The sequence below is a fragment of the Macaca nemestrina genome, chromosome 3 (genome assembly GCF_043159975.1).
Source record: "Macaca nemestrina isolate mMacNem1 chromosome 3, mMacNem.hap1, whole genome shotgun sequence".
In the NCBI taxonomy this organism is placed as follows: domain Eukaryota; kingdom Metazoa; phylum Chordata; class Mammalia; order Primates; family Cercopithecidae; genus Macaca; species Macaca nemestrina.
Genome location: NC_092127.1, coordinates 154,430,022 through 154,450,969, shown reverse-complemented (window position 1 = coordinate 154,450,969; position 20,948 = coordinate 154,430,022). Strand labels below are relative to the sequence as shown.

Sequence of the window (20,948 nt, the reverse complement as noted above, 5' to 3'; positions counted from 1 at the left end):
TCATCATCGTTATGTTAAAAATTGTTAATGAGACAGGAAAAAGGTCACTGCAAATGCTTCCTTAAGTGACAATTATTTGATATTATACTAGCGAGATTTTGTTGGCTTGTTTATTTTGAATTAAAACACTATTGGTATTTTTCTTCTTTAAAAAAATTATATTATGTCACATTGTGTTATTACCCTAGTGTGAGAAGTGTATTCACTTTAGAATCAGACAGCCTTACATTCAAATTTTGGTTTGTTCTTATTCAACGAATATGTCCTTTAGCGTCTGTCTTAGCTTATTCAGGCTGCTATAACAAAATACCCTCGACTGGGCAATTTATAGACAATAAAATTTGTTTTTCACAGTTCTGGAGCCTAGAAAGTTCAAGATCACAGGGCCAGCAGATTGCTTCCCTGATGAGGGCTTTTTCCTCATAGATGGGAACTTTTTGCTGTATCCTCACATGGTGAAAGGAAAAACCCAGTTCCCTCTGGCCTCTTTTATAAAGGCACTAATCCCATTCATGAGCATTCTTCCTTCATAACCTAATCGCCTCTCAAAAGCTCCATCTCTTAATACTATTGCACTGAGGATTAAATTTCAACATAGAAATTTTTAGGGGACACAGTCATTTAGACCAAAGTAGTGTCTATGATCATGTTTCAGATATTTTATTAAGTCTAGAGGATGCAAAATTACATACCATACACTTTTTGATCTCAGGAAGTACACAATGGTGCGGAGGTAGTGCTGGGGGTGTAGAAGATGGGCAGCACACATTCCACTGAATGGAGAGTTTTGAAGGACTCCCTAGAGATAGTGCTGCTTGACCTGGTTTTTGTAGGTTTCATGAATTCAAGGTATAGGAAGTGTTTGCAAGTAGAGATATTATGTAGATAGCTGGACTTCAAGTCTGGGTTGTAGGAAAGGAGTCTGAGCTGAGGATGTACATTTAGGGGCTTCAACAGCCTTCAGTTAACTGTTGAAATTTTGGGCGAGGTCATCAGAGAGAATGAGGTGGTCAGTGGACAAAACTGAGAGCCTCTGGGAACCAGAAGACTCAGGGGAAAGAGTGACCCTAGCTGAACACAGAGAAGGAGTGACCAGACATGTGAGAGAAAACTTAGGGATGAGGGATGTGGCATTTGCCAATGGGAAAAGAGCCCCATGATTTTGTGACCTTAAGCAAGTTAGCAATGCCCCTGTAACTCATTTTCCTTGCCAGTGAAAAAGAAATAATAATATCTATTGCATAGTATATTGTGAAGATTATGGCAATACATTCAATTGACATAATGCTTGGAATGCAGACTTCATTCAACGAGTGTTTTTTCCCAATGTTGATTGGGTTACTGATAAAATTGTACGTGATGAAATCTGCCTCTTAATGAGACTTATTATTTTGTTCAATAATTTAGTTAGATTCCCTTTCCTAATGGCTAAATCTCCAAAATCTAACAATTAGCTCCAGTGAGGAGCTCTGGTGACAAACCAAGCAGAGTCTGCTTACATTTCCAGAAACAATTCCCAACACTTCCAGAAATAATTTCGTTTTCTTCCTTCTGATAATGATATAGCAATCAATCTTGTTTTAAAAATCTGCATTTATTTTTAGTTTGAATATACAATCAATAATAAATGTTAAACTTCCTTTACTAAACTATATCAGTCATGCCAAATGGTATAGTACACGTAGTGAAAAAAGATGACTTCTATAATTTTAACCATTATTGCACACATCTACTTGTGTATGTTTCATGTGCCTCACAATTTAGGTGCTTTAATTAAAGCAACCTAATTTGGGGAAATTGCAGAATAGATGGGAAGGTAACGTTTTCTTGCTTTTGAAATCTTGTCATTATTCGGTTTCTTTGAAGCTGAACTGAAAAATTATCTAGATTCATTTGTGGAACACATAGACAAATTCAACCCCTGGCTTTATGCAAAAATTTAAAACATTTTCATTTGTGTCTTCCTTTTCATGTAATGCAAAGTACTTCCCTCATTTGGTCATGCTCTGTGTTTGCTTTTCACAGCAATTTCTATGACTTTTTTTAAATACCTGAAGGGAAAGCATACTGCAAGATAAGAGATAGAAACCAGTAGAAAAGATAGATAAAAAAACATGCAAATCATCTCCCCCTCTTTAATGCACTTGCTTCTTTTTTATGCCCTTTCTATTTCTTCAGTAGCAAACTGGAGAAAAGTCCTACACGCAAGTGATTGTATCGAGGGTCTTGGAAGAACAATGTGTTTCATGGTTACCTTATTAGAATTACCATCAGATTGTGTTTCTAGAGCAAGTTGATAAACATGAGAAAGATGTAGTCCAATAAGCCCTTTAGGCCTATGCCTGCGACTTGGTATTTAAAATCCATCTGTCTGTGATAGGCTGCTGAATAATACTGCCTGCCCCCACCCGCACCCTGCTGAAAGGTGTCCCTCTCCTAATCCCTGGAACCCGTGAATATGTTAATTTACAGTTCAAGAGACTTTGTAGATGTGATGAAGTGAGGGATCAGGGATCTTGAGATAGGGATATTATCCTGGATTACTGGATGGGCCCAGTGAAATAACAAGGTCCTTATAAAAAGGAGGCAGGCAGGTCAGAATCAGAAATGGAGGAAGGGACCATGATCCACAGAATGGGGGAACCTCTAGAAGCCAGTAAAGGCAAGACAAGGAATTCTCCCCTGAGCCTTCAAAAGGAGTTTGGGTCTACTGACACCTTGATTTCTGCCCATTGAAACCCATATAAGACTTCTAACCCTGAAATTGTAAGATAAATTTTTTGTTGTTTTAAACTACTAACTTTGTGGTAATTTGTTACAGTGGCAATAGGAAACCAATACATTATTTATTTTAAATCTCTATGTATTTGAGAAACTTTTGGCCGGGTGCAGTGGCTCATGCCTGTAATCCCAGCACTTTGGGAGGCCAAGGTGGGTGGATCATGAGGTCAGGAGATCGAGATCCTCCTGGCCAATATGGTGAAACCCCATCTCCACTAAAAAATACCAAAAAAAGAAAAAAAAAAAAAAGAAAAAACAACAACAACATAGCCGGGTGTGGAGGCACGTGCCTGTAATCCCAGCTATTTGGGAGGCTGAGTCAGGAGAATCACTTGAGCCTGGGGTGGAGATTTCAGTGTGCTGAGATCAGACCACTGCACTCCAGCCTGGCCATAGACCAAGACTCCATCTCAAAAAGAAAAAAAAAGAAAAAAGAAAGAGAGACTTTAAAATTAATAAATCCTGTATTAGTCCCTTTAATTTTTTATTGTTTATCACATGAGTTGGGATATAGAGAGAGTCAGAACATGGCTAATAAGGTCATATAAATATTTGAGTTCTATAATTTACTTGAATCAAATACTAGCTCCATCATTTGCTAGTTGCCTGACGTTAGTCCTGTCACATACTTCTCTGTGCCTCAGGTTTTCCATTTGTAAAGCTAAGATAATAACAGTACCTACTTACTTATAGAGTTAAAGGACTCCCTACTTACAAAAAATATTAGCTTCCTGCACCAACCAAGCTTCCATAAATGGCCTCTAGCTGGTACGTCCCTGGAGTTCACTGTATTTAGGTGACACTGGGACCATGATCATTAGTACAGTCAGAGAGACATAAGAGCCAAGCCTGGAAGCCTGAGGAGGAAATGGAAATGGGGGATTTCCCTGAGGCTGTGTCCAATTTTCTCAAATTCTGAATTTTCACTGGCTTTCTTGCCCTCAGTTCTCAGTCTATTCTGGGAATTCTACAGGGACTGAAATAACTTGTCTTCATCACACTGACATTTATGAAAGAATCAGGCTGAGATGAAGTACAGGTATTTCAACCCCTAAAGTAGATTCTTACAGCATCCAAATACACTGAAAGGGACTGGCTGCATTTAGCTGATTATTCAGGTATTTTTCTTGATTTGGAAAATTGAGAAACACTTTAATCTTATATAATATTATAGATATAATATACAAAATAAAGTAGAAGGGAGAGGGCACCTTTCCCTTTAAGAGAAAGCACCGGGGTTCTTGGAGCAAAGATGAAGGGTGTTACGACAATGGTTAGTGCAGGGCTCTCTAGTCCCTTAATACTCTGATGCCATTGTTCAATATTGTAGTCCTTTTTCTTCTGGTTTTGCAACTTGAATATTTTAAGAAATAAGAGGAAAAATATTTTAGAAATTTCTCCATTTGTGAGATGTTCCTGACTTATTTACTGCCTGGCTTTTCACTGTTGTAAGCTCATAATTTTGAGATTAGAGGCTCCTGAATATGGTGATTTTGGTGTTCATCCTCATATCAGTTTTATCTATAGAGATTAGCAAAATGTAAAATGCCAATACACAGTGTTTTTGACAATATGTATAGAAGCCAAGATATTCATATTAGAAGATAGACATTTTTATTTAGTAGGAATGTGGTTACCGGGAGAGATTTCTGAATTAGATTCTAATCCCTCTTTCTTCCGGCTATGACATTTTGGGTAATAGTCATAGATGGCATGTTTGTGAAGATTTATAGTTAGCAATGTGTCTTCATATGGATTTTACATAAAATCCTACAACTCTTTTGTGTGTGAGATTGTAGCTCTTCCCATACTAGAGAACAGAAAACCTAGTCCTGGAAAAGTAAATGGACTTCCTCAAATTCATGCCTCTACTATATTAGTCAGTGTTCTCCAGAGAAACAGAACCAATACAATATCTATATTTGCATAATATCTACGTCTATATATCTATGTGTGTGTCTCTCTCTCTCTGTATCCAGATATCTATATATAGGAAGAGATTTATTACATGGTATGGGCTCATGGGATTATGGAGGCTAAGAAGTGTCACAACCTGTAGTCTTCAAGCTGAAGATTCAGGAAAGCCAATGATGCAGTTTGAAGACCTGATTTCCAGAGAACTGATGGTGTAGATTTAAATTTGCATCTGAAGGCATACGATTCAGAAGCACCAAGGTCAGGAGAAAATTGATGTCTCAGCTCAAGCAGCCAGGTAGAGAGAAGGCAACTCCAACCTTCCTCTGCTTTTTTGTTCTATTCAGTCCCTCAACAGATGGTATGATGACCACCTACATCAGGGAGAACCATCTGCTTCTAAATGCTCATTACAATGCAAATGCTCATCTCTTCCAGAAACACCCTCACAGACATACCCAGAGATAATGTTTAATCAGATATCTGAGCATCCCCTAGCCAAGTCAAGTTGACACGTAATATTAACCATCACAGCTACTAACTGTCAAAGCAATGCCTTCAGATTGGTTTTCTTTACATAGAAACATACTGGTTCCTAAAGAAAAGTTTGATTCAAATAATTCAACTGAGTGAGTCTCAGTTTCCTCTAATGCATGTTGCTAAAGAGGTAGATCCCAGTCATCATAATGCTACAATGAACAATATACAATAAACAAGATACAATAAAGTGTGCATGTATCTTTATGATAGAATGATTTGTATTCGTTATGGTATACACTCAGTAATGGGATTTCTGGGTCAAATGGTACTTCTGCTTCTAGATCTTTGAGGAATCATCACACTGTCTTCCACAATGGTTGAGTTAATTTACATTCCCACCAACAGTGTAAAAGCATTCTGTTTTCTCCACATCCTCACTAGCGTCTGTTGTTTCTTGACTTTTTAATAATCACCATCCTTACTGGCATGAGATGGTATCTCATTGTGGTTTTGATTTGCATTTGCCTAATAATCAGCATTTTTTTTTTGGTGTGGAACATTTATTAGGTTCATTGACTTTTCAGTTAACGTCTAGGCTCATTCAGTAATTGACTTGGACAAATGGATAATTCCTGAGGAAATAACTGAAATTCACTTATTTGAATGATCTGAGAGCATTGAGAAAATAGAAAACACTCTGAAGAAATCTTTGCATGCAAAGATTATGCTTATGCATTTCTGTTATGCCACAAAGTGGGCAATTGAAATTGGAGAGATTTTTATGACATCTGCTATATGCTGATATATGCTTGACTCTGTTGTTTTTTCACTATCAGAATTGATAGCATATCCCAAACAGATGTGAAGAGCAGAGTTGCTTCATTTTGAGAAAAGAGCTCAGGGCCTTATTACCCCAGTATCAGTTAGTTGTTGGTTATAAACTTTATGTTCCCACCACTTTTCTAGCTGAGTGGGCTCCATCGAGTGAGACCAATTCTCCAAAGAAGGCAGCTGAGAGCGGTTAGCAAACAACACTCACACCAGGTGGGGGATTGAGGCACTGACCTGGTGAAGGGGCCTGCGTGGAGCATCAACAAAGCTGACTATACCACCCTGAACCCCTTCCCATTCACTTGACCACCCCCTACCTCACCAACATCACCTTAGTCCAAACCACCTGCTACCACCTTGACTACTGTGAACTCTCTTCTCAGTAGTTGTACTTCTTCCTCCCACAAGAAATAAGAAATAAAAGCATTAAGGTTGCTTTCTGAGATGTAGACTATAAGATCAAGACAAGACAAATTAGAAAATGAAAGTGGAAAGTCATACTTACAGGAGCAGAATGGCTCCCCTCAGCAAACCTAGACTGATGAGGTTGAGTGGAACAGCACACTCAAAGAAAGAACATTCCAAAGGAGTAGTTGATCAGCTAAGGAAGCTACTCAAAGGGGAATCACAGAGGTAAGCATCGGGAGAAACCCCAGAAGTCTCAGTCACTGAATACTAATAATTCATATCCTTTTGACAAATCAAAAATTCAGACATAATTTGACCTGCTGCTATTCAAGCCATTGACTCAAATCCTTTACTCCTTTGTTCTGATTCTATGCTCACCAAGAATATGGAAAGCCTAGAGAATTTGAGTGGTCCTACGTCAATGACATGTTCTTTTCATTGTAAATAATAAATAGGCATTCTAGTCTTACATATCAGTATCTCGATTCAAAAAGCCAGCCAATGGTGAATTTCCCAGCTTGTATGTCTGAGGGCCAAGACTCTGGACTATAGCAAATTTACTAGGTTGTATGGAAATTATATTTTCCCCCACCAAAAACAATGGCCACAGCAAGATCTCTGGTTCTACATGGTCTCCAGAACTTTGCCATTTCTCTATCAAGAAGTGGGAGTCTATTTCCTCTCCCCTTGAATCTGTGTGGGTTTTCGTGACTGCTTTCATGAATAGAGGGCAGCAAAAGTGATTCCAAGTGAAGGCTAGAAAGCAGTAAGTCTTCCACCTGGCCCTCGTTCTTTTAGGATGTTTACCCTTTGAACCTGGCACCATGTTACAAGGAAGTACAGGACAAGGCTATGAGTAGGTGTTCTGGAAGACAGCTTCAGCTACAATCCTAGCCACCAGCCAGCATCAGCTGCCAGTCATGTGAGTGAAAGGTTCTTCAGATGATTACAGCCCCAGGCTTCTAGCTCCCCAGCTGGTGGGAAGAATAGAACAGACGGGCTGTCCTCACCTAGCCATAGCCAAATTGCAGATTCATGAGAAAAATAAATGTTGTTGATTTTTTTTTTAAAAGAGCAATTTACCTCAATAAGAGATTGGCTTTTTTGTTCATTGTGTAATTATGAGGTTAAAGTTTGCCATTTGAGCTTATGAGGTTGATGACATCTGTGGATTTGGACTTTTTGTTCATAGCAATAATGGTGATGGTGCTGATATGTGTCAATAACATTTTATAATAATAATAATATTGATAAAAATATACCATTTACTGAGAGTTCATGATGCGTTAGTCTTCCTGGTAAGAGTTTTTCTATTCATTTAATCATTTAAACCTCACAAATCCCCATGAAGTAGGCACTAGTGTCTATATTGAAAGATAAGAAAACTAAGAGCGGTCAATAAACTGTCCAGGATTTTCTGGTGACTAAGGGGGAAATTCAAACCAAGTTCTGGCTTAAATGTATGGAAAAGAGGCCAGAAAATATTTATGGAGTATCTATATGTACTTGGTTATATTCTGGGTTCTTAGTTCTAATGAAAAAACTAAGTCCTTGCTTCAGTGAGTTTATGTCTTAATGTGTGTAGATAGACAGTGAACCACTTAACATACACAATATAACATCCAGCAGTACTAGGAAAGAACTGGGTAAGAGGATAGAGGGGCTGTTTCCCATAGTGCAATGAGGGAAGGCCTGTTTGAGAAGTGACATTTAACCAGAGGTTAGAAGACAGCACAGGGATGAGTAATGGAATTTCTAGGACTGTCCCTGTGACAGCCTCTTCATGGTACATTTTGCCATTATTTTAGAACAGGGTGGTCCTTTGGTCATTTGTATTTAAGAAGATTATATAACATCTTCTTAAGGAGAGAGTAAGGACTTAGAAGGCAGACTCAGGTTCAAATTCTCGTTTTGCTCCCTTTTCCCCCCTGACTTATTTGGGCACCTTAACTTTATTTCTACATCTTAGTTTCCGTGTCTATAAAACCTGGGCCATAATCTTTACCACTATGATAAATGAAAAAGTGCATATGTAGAGTTCCTTTTGCAGTCTCTAGAACTGCATATAAATATGCAACAGTCATGTGATAAATAATTATTTTTTATAATTTGTGTCTTATAGAGGGACATAGAGAAGTTCCTTTTGATGTTTTGTGGTCCAGTTGTGAGGAGGGGAATTTGACGTAAGAAATTACCACTCACCTTCAGAACTGAATAGGGAGTATGGTTAGAATGGAAACAGATCTAGCAAATAAGCTAAGAGAGAAGCCTGGTGTGGGTAAAGTCTGGTGTGGATAAAGCGGATTGACAAATCATATTAAGTGCAAGAATAAAAATTCAAGAGGTGATTTGAGAGCAAGGTGGGCAGAGATTTATTTACTCAGATTTAGTATTAAGAAGCATCTCATAATGCACATTTAACTATAGAGGTTTACAGAATATCATGGAGAGGGAGAGAGAGCGTAATATATGTAAAATGTCTTGCCCTTTACAAGGCCCACAGCCCTGCTTCCAGCTGCATGTGCCTGCTATTTAAAATCGCTGTTCCCAGAGCCAGGTTGGCCCACTGCCTGATAATCAAGAAATCTGGGTCTAGTCCCAGTTTGCCTACTGACATGCTGTATTGCTTTGAGCTAATCACTTTGCCTCTTTGCCTTTTCGTATAGGAAAAATATCTATCCCTTACCCATCTCAAAGGAATCATTTTAGACTGAAAAAAAAATTTTAACATGCCCCCTGTGTGATGTAAGTGACTGATACATGTGGGACCATAATTTAGTAAAGAGGCGAACCTCTTCAATTCACAACTGTTATCTCACCAGCAATGAATTAGGCCCATAACAGTTTGTGGTTTAGTAACAACTTTATCCTGAGGAGTGGGTAGCAAAACAACGTGTGGTTCAGTGTTTCGTCTTGGCTCAGTGGAAAGCACATGGACTTTGGAAGGGTGCACATCTGAGTTCCAATTTTCTAATTTTGCTGAACATCAACTCTGTCTCCTTGTCGAGGATATGAGGATACTTACTCTTTCTGAGTCTAGGTTTCTAGATCTGTAGATACAGCAACACTATGTAAGTTATTGTGAGGAATTGATAAATGTAAAGTTATTAGTATTGTCTGCCACTGATATTCAAATGTGTTACTTTTTATTTATTAAAAAATATTGCTTAAGACCTGAATTCTTGCAGCTGTCTGGAGGCCTCTAAGTCCTCAGTGATTTGTGGACTCACTGGGGCAAGGCTAGGAGGCCATTTCAGGAGTCCTTTTTAAATCAGTGTGAGGCTAGAGCTACAAAGGCTCAGCCTGAAATAACCCACTGAATTTGCTTCTGCCTGAGGAGCTGAGCCTGCTCCGTACTGATCTTCTGTGGGGGATGGGTGGATAATAACTCTTGGCCTGAATTCCAGGGTTAGTTCCAGTGGATGTGGAAGCTCCACAATCGTCCCAAGATGAGGGGGTGACTGTACTCATTGTTGTGCTGTGGCTACTGCAGGGCGACGTGCAGGCTGAGGGCATAGGTTAGCTATTTGGTAACTCCTTAGTCTGATTTGCAGTAATTTCCATCCCTTTCCAACACTTCTGCGTGTGATGCAGGTTGTTGTAAGGCTTCCAGGCATCCCTAAGATTCATCTTTTTAATAAACAGAAAGGAAAAAATGGCCTATGTTTATTACCATCTAGGTCGGCTCTCTCAGAGCTGGGAGGCTGCAGACCCCAGAGGCTTCTCAGTGCTGTCTCAGATGCTTCCATCCTTCATACGCTATTCCCATGGTAACCCTCAGGAAGGGAGAAGAGGGACAGCCATTAGAGGCTATTTTTAGACTTCTGGCCAGATGTTTTGACAAATCTATTGAGGGAAGGAAAATGTAGCAAATGTAGGAGAGGAGGATTTTTTTTTTTTTTTGCCAAAGACAATATCATTTAAAATTCATATAAAACTGGAAAAGACCTTGAGAAATCATTCAACTTATCACTCTACCTCTAGAAAGACCTACTTCCAAATCATACAAAAATTGTACAATAAAATCTTTTTTAAGAACATTTTACTGAATAATATATTTTAATTTATAACCTACTTTCTACCCCGAATTTGCCCCATATTCAGCCTCAGTCTCCTGAGCAAGGGAACTGGCAATGAGACTGAGTATAATGGCTCAAAATGTGGACTACACAACCCTGGGGGAACTGTTTGTTTAGAATATGCTACTAACGGCCCTGCCTAAGTTTGTGCAGTGTGCATCTTGTACAACTACACCCACTGGTCCTTCTTTACTTATCATTTTGAAATGTAAACCAGGTTTAGTGCAACTCCTTCTATCCTTCTTAAAACCCTTTAGGGATTTCTCATTGCTCTAGGGTAAAAAACCCAAGATCATTAAAATACAACATGCCTATAAAATACAACATGGTATCAACCCTTCATATCTATCTAGAATCACTTAATACCATTCTGTTTTTCCCTTCTTGTGTATCAAGAAACAAACTTTGAAGAGTATCAAACACGTTATCTTCCTCCCATTTTAAGATCTTTGTACTTCATGAAATACTTTTCCCCACTCTCTACCTAATTTCTTTGTTAAATTCTATTCTTCCAGATTAACCTCAAATATCAGAAAATAGTTTCTTGATCTCTAAGAAAAGAAGAGAAGGTACCCAGGCACTATGCTTTCCTAATTACTTCTGCATTTCATTAATAGTACCTAGTAGCTTGTAATTCTATATTTATGTGACATTTTGGCTTTCTATTACTTTTAACTATGAACTCCATGTTGATATGGAATTATATTATTTGCTCACCATTATATACCTAGTGCTTAATACTGTGTTTGGCAAACAAATTATTCTAATTACTGAATGAATGAGTAGCCGTTATTTTGTGCTCTAATATTGCTATCTTTCTTTAGGTTTGGAAAGTTCTCTGTTATTATGTCTTTGAGTAAACTTTCTACCCCAATCCCTCTCTCTTCACCTCCACTTTAAGGCCAATAACTCTTAGAGCTAGCTCTTTGAGGCTATATTGTAGATCCTATAGGTGTGCTTCATTATTTTTTATTCTTTTTCTTTTGCCTCCTCTGACTATGTATTTCAAATAGCCTGTCTTCAAGCTCACTAATTCTTTCTTCTGCTTGATCAATGACGCTGAGAGACCCTGCTGCATTCTTTAGTTTGTCAACTGAATTGTTCAGCTTCAGAATTTCTGCTTGATTCTTTTAAATTATTTCAAACTCTTGGTTAAATTTATCTGATAGAATTCTGAATATCTTCTCTATGTTATCTTAGATTTTGTTGAGCTTCCTCAAAACAGCTATTGTGAATGCTTTGTCTGACAGGTCACTCTGTAATTTGTCACTGGTAACTAATTTTAATTCATTTGATGACATGTTTTCCTAGATGCTTTTAATGCTTATAGATGTGTGTCAATATGTGAGCATTGAAGAGTTAGGTATTTATTCCAGCCTTTGCAGCATGGGCTTATTTGTACCCATCTATCCTGAGAAAGCTTTCCAAGTATTCAAAGGGAATTGAGTGCTGTGATCTAAATCTTTGGTCACTGTAGCCATATGTGCATCAGAGAGCATACCAATGCCAGGAATGCTGTGACTCTTGCAAACTTTGCTGCTTAACCCTTGCTATATGTCTCTTGGCTGGGCTGAATTCTTTCTTCTAAGTTAAATAAGAAATGAGGATTGCTGCACTTCCTGATAACAGAAATAAACCCAACTATACAAGGTAAACTAATTTTAAACAAAGGGACTAAGAAGATGCAATGGGGAAGTGTTAGTTTCTTCAATAAATGATGTTGGGAATACTGAATATCTACATGCAAAAGAATGAAATTGGACCCTTATCCTATACCACATACTCAAAGTGGATTAAAGATCTAAGTATATGACCCCAAACTGTAAAACTCCTAGAAAACATAGGGGAAAACTCCTTGATATTACCCCTGGCAAGAAATTTTTTAAGTTTTGGATATTTCCCCCAAAGACAGGTAATACAAGGAAAAATAAACAAGTGGGACCACACAACTCTAAAATGCTTCTGTACGGCAAGGAAGATTATCGACAAAATGAAAATGCAGTTAATTGATTGGAAGACAATATTTGTGAGCCATATATAGATAAGGGGTTAGTATCCCAAGTAATTAGGAACATAAATAACTAACTCCATAGCCAAAACCAAATAATCCAATTTAAAAAATGGACGAATGACCACAATAGATATTTCTCTGAAGAAGACACACAAATAGCCAAGAGAGATCTATACAAGTGCTCAACATCAATAATATCAAAACCACAATGGGAAGTGCAAATGAAAACAATAAGATATCACCTTACACTTCTTAGAATGACTGCTATTAAAAAGACAAGAAACAGCAAGTGTAGCACATGTGTAAAGAAAAGGGAACAATCGTACACTGTTGGTGGGAAGTAGATTACTGTAGCCATTATTGACATTATGAATATTCCTAAAGAAATGAAAAACAGAACTATCATGTAACCCAGCAATCCTCATTCTGGGTATATACTCAAAGGAAATGAAATTACCAACTCTTAAAGATATCTGCACTCTCAGGCTTATGTTTATTGCATCATTATTTACAATTGCCAAGATATAGGTACAACCTAAGTATCCTTTAATGGATAAATGAATAAATAAATTGTGGTGTATATATAAACAATGAATATGATTCAGCCTTAAAAATGAAACAGATATTGCTATTTGTGATAACATAGATGAACCTAGGGAATATTATGCTAAGTGAAATAAGCCAGGCAGACAAAGAAAAATACTGCATGATCTCACTTATATGTGGAATCTGAAAAACAAACAAGCAAACAAACAAACAAACAAAAGCAATCTCAAATACACAGCAACAGTTGAATGGTGGCTGTTAGTGGTTGGGGTAGAAGGGGAGAGGGGGATATAATAGGGAGATGTTCTATGTACCACATGAGGATTATAGTTAATAATATTGTATTACATACTCACAATTTGCTAAAATAATAGGTTTTAGGCACTTTTACCCAAAAAAATGTAACTATGTGGAATAATATATATATTAATTTACTTGACTGCAGTAATTATTTAACTCTGTATATCAAAACATTATATTATATACCTTAAGTATGTACAACTTAAAAATATATAATATATTTCCAAATTCCAGGAAGCTTTTTAAAATGTAGATTCTGAGTCAGTAGATCTGGAGTGAGGCCTGTGATTCTGCATGTCCAATCTGTATCTAACTAGCTCTAGAACTTGGCTCTACATTAGAATCACATTAAAACTTAAAAAAAAAAAATCGCAATTCAGAGGCCCCACCCTGGTGATTCTTACTTAATTGGTATGGGCTTGGCCTAGGATTTGGGGATTTTCAAAGGCTCCCCAGTTTATTCTAACATTTAACATTCTTGAGATCCACTGATTCCAGACAAAGCTCATCCTCAACAACATGTAAAGGGATATCCATGTGATCTCATACATTAGATAACATCCAATGTGGCTACCTGATAGGGGTCATCTTATTAGTATTTTGAAAATGCGTGTGTCTTAGAGACACAGAAGGGTGGTATACATGGTTTGTTCTGTAATCAGAGAGAATCTTACATCAGTTGGTTAACATGGCAGCAGGTTGGTCCAATCTTAAATTTTTCCACTTTGACACATCTGGGAAAAGTATTTCATAACAAATAATTCAAAAATAAATGCACCTATTTGAAGTAGTGGACCATTTTGGTAGAAAACTAATGCAGTAACAGTAGTTTTTGTATTCAGAGGAAAATGCATAATTACACAGATAATATGATGAGAAAAAAGAAAACTTCGGTGCTCTTCTGAAAGCTGCAGCATCTGTAGTGAGTTTCTGTGCCTTGCTTGCCCATACCTATTAATATGAAGAGGAGCTATAGACCCTAGGGCATTTGGTTACTCCTTCTAAAGATCAGTGTTTCTAAATCAAAACATAGTAATAATTTCCTTTTTGTCATCAATTGCACTGATGTTTTTCCACTGACTTATATATTTTTTTAATTTCGGCCGGGCGCGGTGGCTCAAGCCTGTAATCCCAGCACTTTGGGAGGCCGAGGCGGGTGGATCACGAGGTCAGGAGATCGAGACTATCCTGGCTAACACGGTGAAACCCCGTCTCTACTAAAAAAAATACAAAAAACTAGCCGGGCGTGGTGGCGGGCGCCTGTAGTCTCAGCTACTCGGGAGGCTGAGGCGGGAGAATGGCGTGAACCCGGGAGGCGGAGCTTGCAGTGAGCCGAGATCACGCCACTGCACTCCAGCCTGGGAGACACAGTGAGACTCCGTCTCAAAAAAAAAAAAAAAAAAAAAAAAAAATTCCATGATGTGAAGTGCAATATTTTTCTCTGCTTAACTTAGAATAGGAGTGTGTTGCAAGTCCTACACTAGTTTTTTTTTTTTTTTTCACATTTTTCTTTCTTAATCGTCTCAGCAAAGTTGTTAGGTAGCTATTGTTATTATCACATTCTCATCACTGTCATCACAAATGAGAACACTGAGACAATAGTTCATTAGCTTCCCAAAGATACACAGGTGGCCAGTGGCAGAGCTCAGGTATATCTGATTTTCAAGTTTATGCTCTCCTTTTTTAAAATTTTAAAATTTTTATTTTTATTTTAAGTTCTAGAGTACATGTGCAGGATGTGTGGGTTTGTTATGTAGGTAAACATGTGCCATGGTGGTTTGCTGCACCTATCCACCCATCACCCAGGTATTAAGCCCAGCATGCATTAGCTGTTTTTCCTAATGCTCTCGCTCTCCCCACCACACCCTCTGACAGGCCCCAGTGTGTGTTGTTCCCCTCCCTGTATCCACATCCTCTCATTGTTCACTTCCCACTTATAAGTGAGAAGATGTGGTGTTTGAGAAGATGTGGTGTTTGGTTTTCTGTTCTTGTGTTAGTTTGCTAAGGATAATGTCTTTCAGCTCCATTCATGTCCCTGCAAAGAACATGATCTCATTCATTTTCATGGCTGCATAGTATTCCATTGTGCATATGTACCACATTTTCTTTAACCAGCCTATCATTCATGGGCATTTGGGTTGATTTCATGTCTTTGCTATTGTCAATAGTGCTGCTGTGCTCTCTTTATCTTAGTAGGAAATTGGCAGCATATACCAAATCCAGTCTTCAGAAATATTGGTCCACGTGGTCTTTAAAAGCATTTATAGTTAGGTGTCACCATTTATAAATCAGAAAATTTCCTATAAAAATCCAGAATTTAAGTTTCTATATAAAATAATTATGTGTGACCACACTGAAGTCACATGCCTGCAAGACAACAATTGCCTAAGTTGTGTAACATTTCTCTATTTAGATGCTATTCTTAATCTTTCCCTAGTATTTCTTTTACTCTTTACCTGCTTCAGCATTTATGATACCAGCTTAATCCCTCCAGGGCTCTAGGTTTTCAACTTAACCTCTACACTCTATTGAGGAAAGAAATGACTCTTGCATCTTTATTAAATTTTATCATCCAAAAAATCCTCTCTCCATGAGGTGGAGAATTTTGTATTGGCATCTTTATGACATTGGACCTTTGGAGTCCAATTTGCATCTTGGCAGAGTGGTCTGACTTCTCTGCATAGAAAGTGGTGGAACTAGTTTCCTACTGGCTTGCTTTAGTATTTAGCTGTCCAGAATTGTTTCCAAAGGTTTGACTCCACAGGAGTTCTGCAAATCGTGTGGTTGTGCTCTAAAAAATTATAGCTTTGTGAAGACTCATGTATCCCATGGTCTCATAGTATAGTTGTGTTTTGTTCAGTTTCCTTCAACTAGGACTGTGATAAGGAAGAAGAGAAGCTTTCTTATTGATTTCAGGACCTACCTGGTATGGCTCTTCAGCACACATTAGCAGTGCTGGGCAGGGTTTCCCAGGAAAGCAGTCACTGATGTCTGAAATGTAGAAAAAGATTCTCACACAGGACAGTCTTCATCTTGTTTTTGAGCGCTGCTTACCTCCACTCCTGTGTCTGATTCCTTGTTTCCTTTTTATACCTGGCTTTGACCCACCATTCACTTTGGCGTTGGTTTCTGTGGACTCCCATTCTGGAATATTTACTTTTTTAATTTCTTGTGGCAGAGCTTTCTCACTACATGTGGGAGCCCTGTCATTCAACAGAGCCCTTGAACATATGTTATGCTACTTAAACCTTAGAAAAATCCCATGATATAGGTCTTGTTATTCCCAGGAAATTGTTGCTCCAAAGATGATACAATTTGATAAATTGATAAGTGGAAGAATTTTAACTAGCTAAATGCTAATGTTGACTATTCTGTGGCATAAACTTTAGGTTTATGAAACAGATATAGTGATTGAGTAATGTCTACGAAGCATAAGAAAAATATTTCAGTCATTTATTGTTTTACCACATGGCATCCCATGTGAGACGTCATCAATTTTAACATTAGCCATTACTTGATATGCTACTGAGAAAAGGAAAAAATTAAATTATATCATACAAATTATATTGATTATCTGTATCCCAATTACAGATGTTGTAACTTAAAAGGATAAGTCTTTGAATTGATAAATGAGTTCACTCAACTTTTATTGCATGCCTTTAATGCAATTGTTAATTGTCTTAAAATCATAAGACACAAGAAAGTAAAAGTAAACATTCTTACAACTCAATGTTTTCCCTTCAGCAACCATCAACTGACCTAGAATTTGACCGTGTAGTGATTTATACCACCTGCCTTCGTGTGGTTCGGACAACCTTTGAAAGATGTGAACTGGTTAGAAAGATTTTCCAAAACCATCGCGTAAAATTTGAAGAGAAAAACATAGCCCTGAATGGTGAATATGGAAAAGAGTTAGATGAACGATGCCGACGAGTTTCCGAAGCACCTTCCCTCCCTGTTGTGTTCATTGATGGCCATTACCTTGGGGTAAGTACGCTGCCCAGGAAAGTCTTTTTCATAGAACCCAATCAGGGCGGATAGAAATCTATAACGATCTATAAATTTGCAGCATAACTACTGGAACACTTGCTGGCTTTTTTGGAGCTCAAACCAAAGGGATTGGAGCACTTATTTCTGTCCCAGACAATGAGCTGCCACAGTGCTCCTCCCTGAAGAAGTACAGTGAGATAAAATCAGCAAGAAACTGCATTTTGAATATAAATAAATGTTTAAAAATATTCAGTTGACTTCAGTTTTGCATTGTGAAGCTTAGCATGTGAGATAAAGACTGCATTTTTAGTGTAGGCAAGAAAAATGGATATATATATATGATATATATTTATAAATTCTCATATATGGCATTATCAATCAGTTTCCTACCTAATGAACCTCAGATGATAGTCCTGAAATGAAATCAATAAGAAATGGGGCCTGGAGCCAGGATTTGATCCACTTGTTTAAAATTATTTTTGACTTGGGTAATGCAGCAGTTGGAGACATAAATTCAGGCTTATGGAAAGCAGAGAGAACTCCCAGAGCAGCAGCAGAACATGCCTGTTTCATTTCTCTTTGAATAATACTGCTAGTGTAGTTAACTCCCATTGATCTGTGAACATCCGGTGGAAGAAGCCTACAGAGAGGGCTCCAGAGAGTACACTTTGGAAAGGGTGAGAGCAAAGAGCCAAGGGGCACCGGTAACCAGTTTAGGGGCTGACTACATGATCACTTATCACAGAATAGAGACCGTCAAACCACAGATGGATCCTTGGATCTTGGTTTCATTTAGCATCTGGTCTTAACCTTCATTTCTCAGAGAAGGTTATAAAAATCTAGAACAGGAGATGCTCACATTTTGTTTCAGGGAATCAATCTGTGTTTTAATATCCTGTCATTTTATAAAAAAGATAAATGCAGAGAAGCTGTGATCAAATAGCGATGACATTATGTGATTGTGCTTTTAACCAGAGCTGGACACACACTACATTCTGTAGTAGAGGAATGCTAATTTGAAGTATTGATCCCTTTTTTGATGTATTTCAACACATACCCTTAGGTTGCAGAAAATTACAGCAGCAGTAATAATCACGTTAAAAAATACATAATAATATAATAATAACACTCTAGTGCACTCACAGCTTTGCATCTATCGTTTCATATAATCCTCAGGGTAGTCTTAGAAATCAACTTTCATATGGCATACTGGTTAAGAGCAAGCACTGGGGTCAGACAGACCTGTTTTAAATCCCTGCCCTGACACTTACCCTATGACTCTGTGCTTTGGCTTTCTCGTTTGTAAAATGAGAATGAGAATACAACTTACCTCATAGGCTGATTTGTGAGAGTATTGAGCTAATACATATTAAGCACTTGGTTCCTGTACCTGGAACAAAGTATGTTTTTAGAAAATATGAACAGTTATCCCTGTTTTGCAAAAGAAAACATTCATTTCTTTGCTCCAAGTGACAGAGCTGGCTAAGTGGCAAGGCCAGCACTCAAAGTTATGTCTGTCTGACTCCCCAAACCCTTGCTCTTTGGCACATCACCTCAAGGAAAGGGATCTTTGCCTGTTTGTTGGTATAGTTTTGGGACCTCAAACAGGGCTTAATGCAAAGTAAATGTTCAAGTGAACATATGTTGAATGGATGGATGAATTATGCTATATTTCCTCATCACGTTCTTTCCTTCTCTCTCTAAGACATTCTTTAATAAAGAAGGGATCTGATAAACTCAACCACACTAGGGAGAAAACATAACTTGTAAGGGCTATGAATATTTGCCTTTTTTAACTTGGGAAAATGTCTGACAACGTAAGACATTTCCCATTGTGAAATTTCAACTTCTGTGCAACTGCACGGTTAAAATTAGAGGGCAACTGCCTTCAATGCACAGGTATAAAGTTGGCTGTTCTTATTCAGAAGCCAAACTGCTTATCTTCTCACTACTTCTGAGATAATCTGAGAGGCTGTAATGCCCGTCCGGCTATTTGCCCTTTAGTTTGAGGAATCTCACAGGAAGGGTGAAACAGACAAATGAGATAGGGGGCATGCTTCTTTCCCAGTTGCTTTTTTCTGTGATCACTTTATTTACACACATGGTAGCCTAGGGGAAGAAATATCACACAGGTGCTACCTTGCTGTTTCTGTAATTTAAGCTAAAGCTCCAAACCTAGAGTCCAGAAACAGATTTCCCCCTCTTTTTTCGCTTATGAAAGGAAAATTACTTCTAAATCTTTAATTCAAAATGGCAAACACTCCAAAACAACACATACCCCTCCTATTAAAATAGCCTGCTTATTTAAATTGCAATGCACTTAAATGGAATACATTGCTTGAATTATAGGGCCCTTTTCCTGCACTATGCATGCATCTGAAATGGAAGGATGCCCTCTGCTGGGTTTTGACACCTGGTGAAATGTAATTTTAAGGGAGGAAAAGAAGCTGATGTTGGTAATTTCCTTAACATCTGTGGTGTTTTAAACAGACACATGAAACCATTTGATTTAGTTTAAATTTAGATGGGTGAGAAAAATCAAGATTTGTGAATCATCTGCACAATACAATTTCTTTATAGGAAGGAGAGAGAAAAATAGAAAAACAGACAGAAACAGCCAGAGAATGAGGTAGACAGAGACAGAAAGTGAGGCATCTGGAGGCAGACTGGGGGACATGGGACGGAGAACAAGAGAACATTTTGTAGCTCCCTTTGCATTACTGTCAGTGTTACCCAACCCAGGGTGGGTGGTGCCAGAGGAATTTAGTTATCTTCATTAAAGTGAAAATAACAGAGTTTAATGGACAACAAGAATTACAAGGACACTAAGCTCTTTTTTTCCTGATGTCTCTCTTCCCCAAACAAACTGAAAAATGAAGATGGAAGCAATAAAACAGTCAAGGAAAAAAAGTACTTTAGAAGATAAATCTACACTGCCCTTGGATACTCCATGGTAGGGGGCAGGGGAGCAAATTCAGTTTGGAACTTGCTTAAGGCAACTGTTTCATTATTTTGCATTAGAAAATTTTTTTACACAAAAAAGATTGTGTTCAAATAGTTACAACATAAATTACCTTAGAAATGCCAGTAGCATATAAATTAGAAATAGTGGCCCATATGGACCAATCATAAGCCTCCATGGTAGAAATCCACAAAACCCACATTGGAATGGAGCAATAAAACATAGAATGAACCTAAGTGGGGTCTCTGGTGACAGAGAGAGGAATAGAAGGGCCATTGATACAGACAGATTTCTTAAACTACCTGATATTGAGGTGGGACTGATTGATAATTCTATATGTGTTTAAAGTACTGTATTATTCTATTTAAGAATAAAGACCACTAGTATTGAGCATAGCTAGGTTACAAACTAGAAACACAAACTCTAGGTACATTTCTAAGGAATACTCACAAAATTTCTCAGCAGACATTGGTGCCCAAGGAAGCGTCTGCCATAATCAAGAAGCAGTTGGCTCCAGAAATTCACTGCGTTTGTTGTGATTCACCTGTTGCTCTGCATCCTCGCCAGCATTTAGTGTTGTCAGTCTTCTGGATATTAGCCATTCTAGTAGATGTGTAGAGATATCTCACTGTTGCTTTAATTTGCC

General features: G+C 37.9%; 1 protein-coding gene across 1 annotated transcript in view; it reads left to right on the top strand.

Annotated features, from left to right (window-relative positions):
* Positions 1-20,948, top strand: part of LOC105487698 (glutaredoxin and cysteine rich domain containing 1) — a 139,630-nt gene that overhangs the window by 54,356 nt on the left and 64,326 nt on the right. Inside the window, exon 2 of the mRNA XM_011751240.2 lies at positions 17,095-17,337. Within this exon, the coding sequence (XP_011749542.2) occupies positions 17,095-17,337 (243 nt within the window). The remainder of the gene's footprint in view (positions 1-17,094; positions 17,338-20,948) is intronic.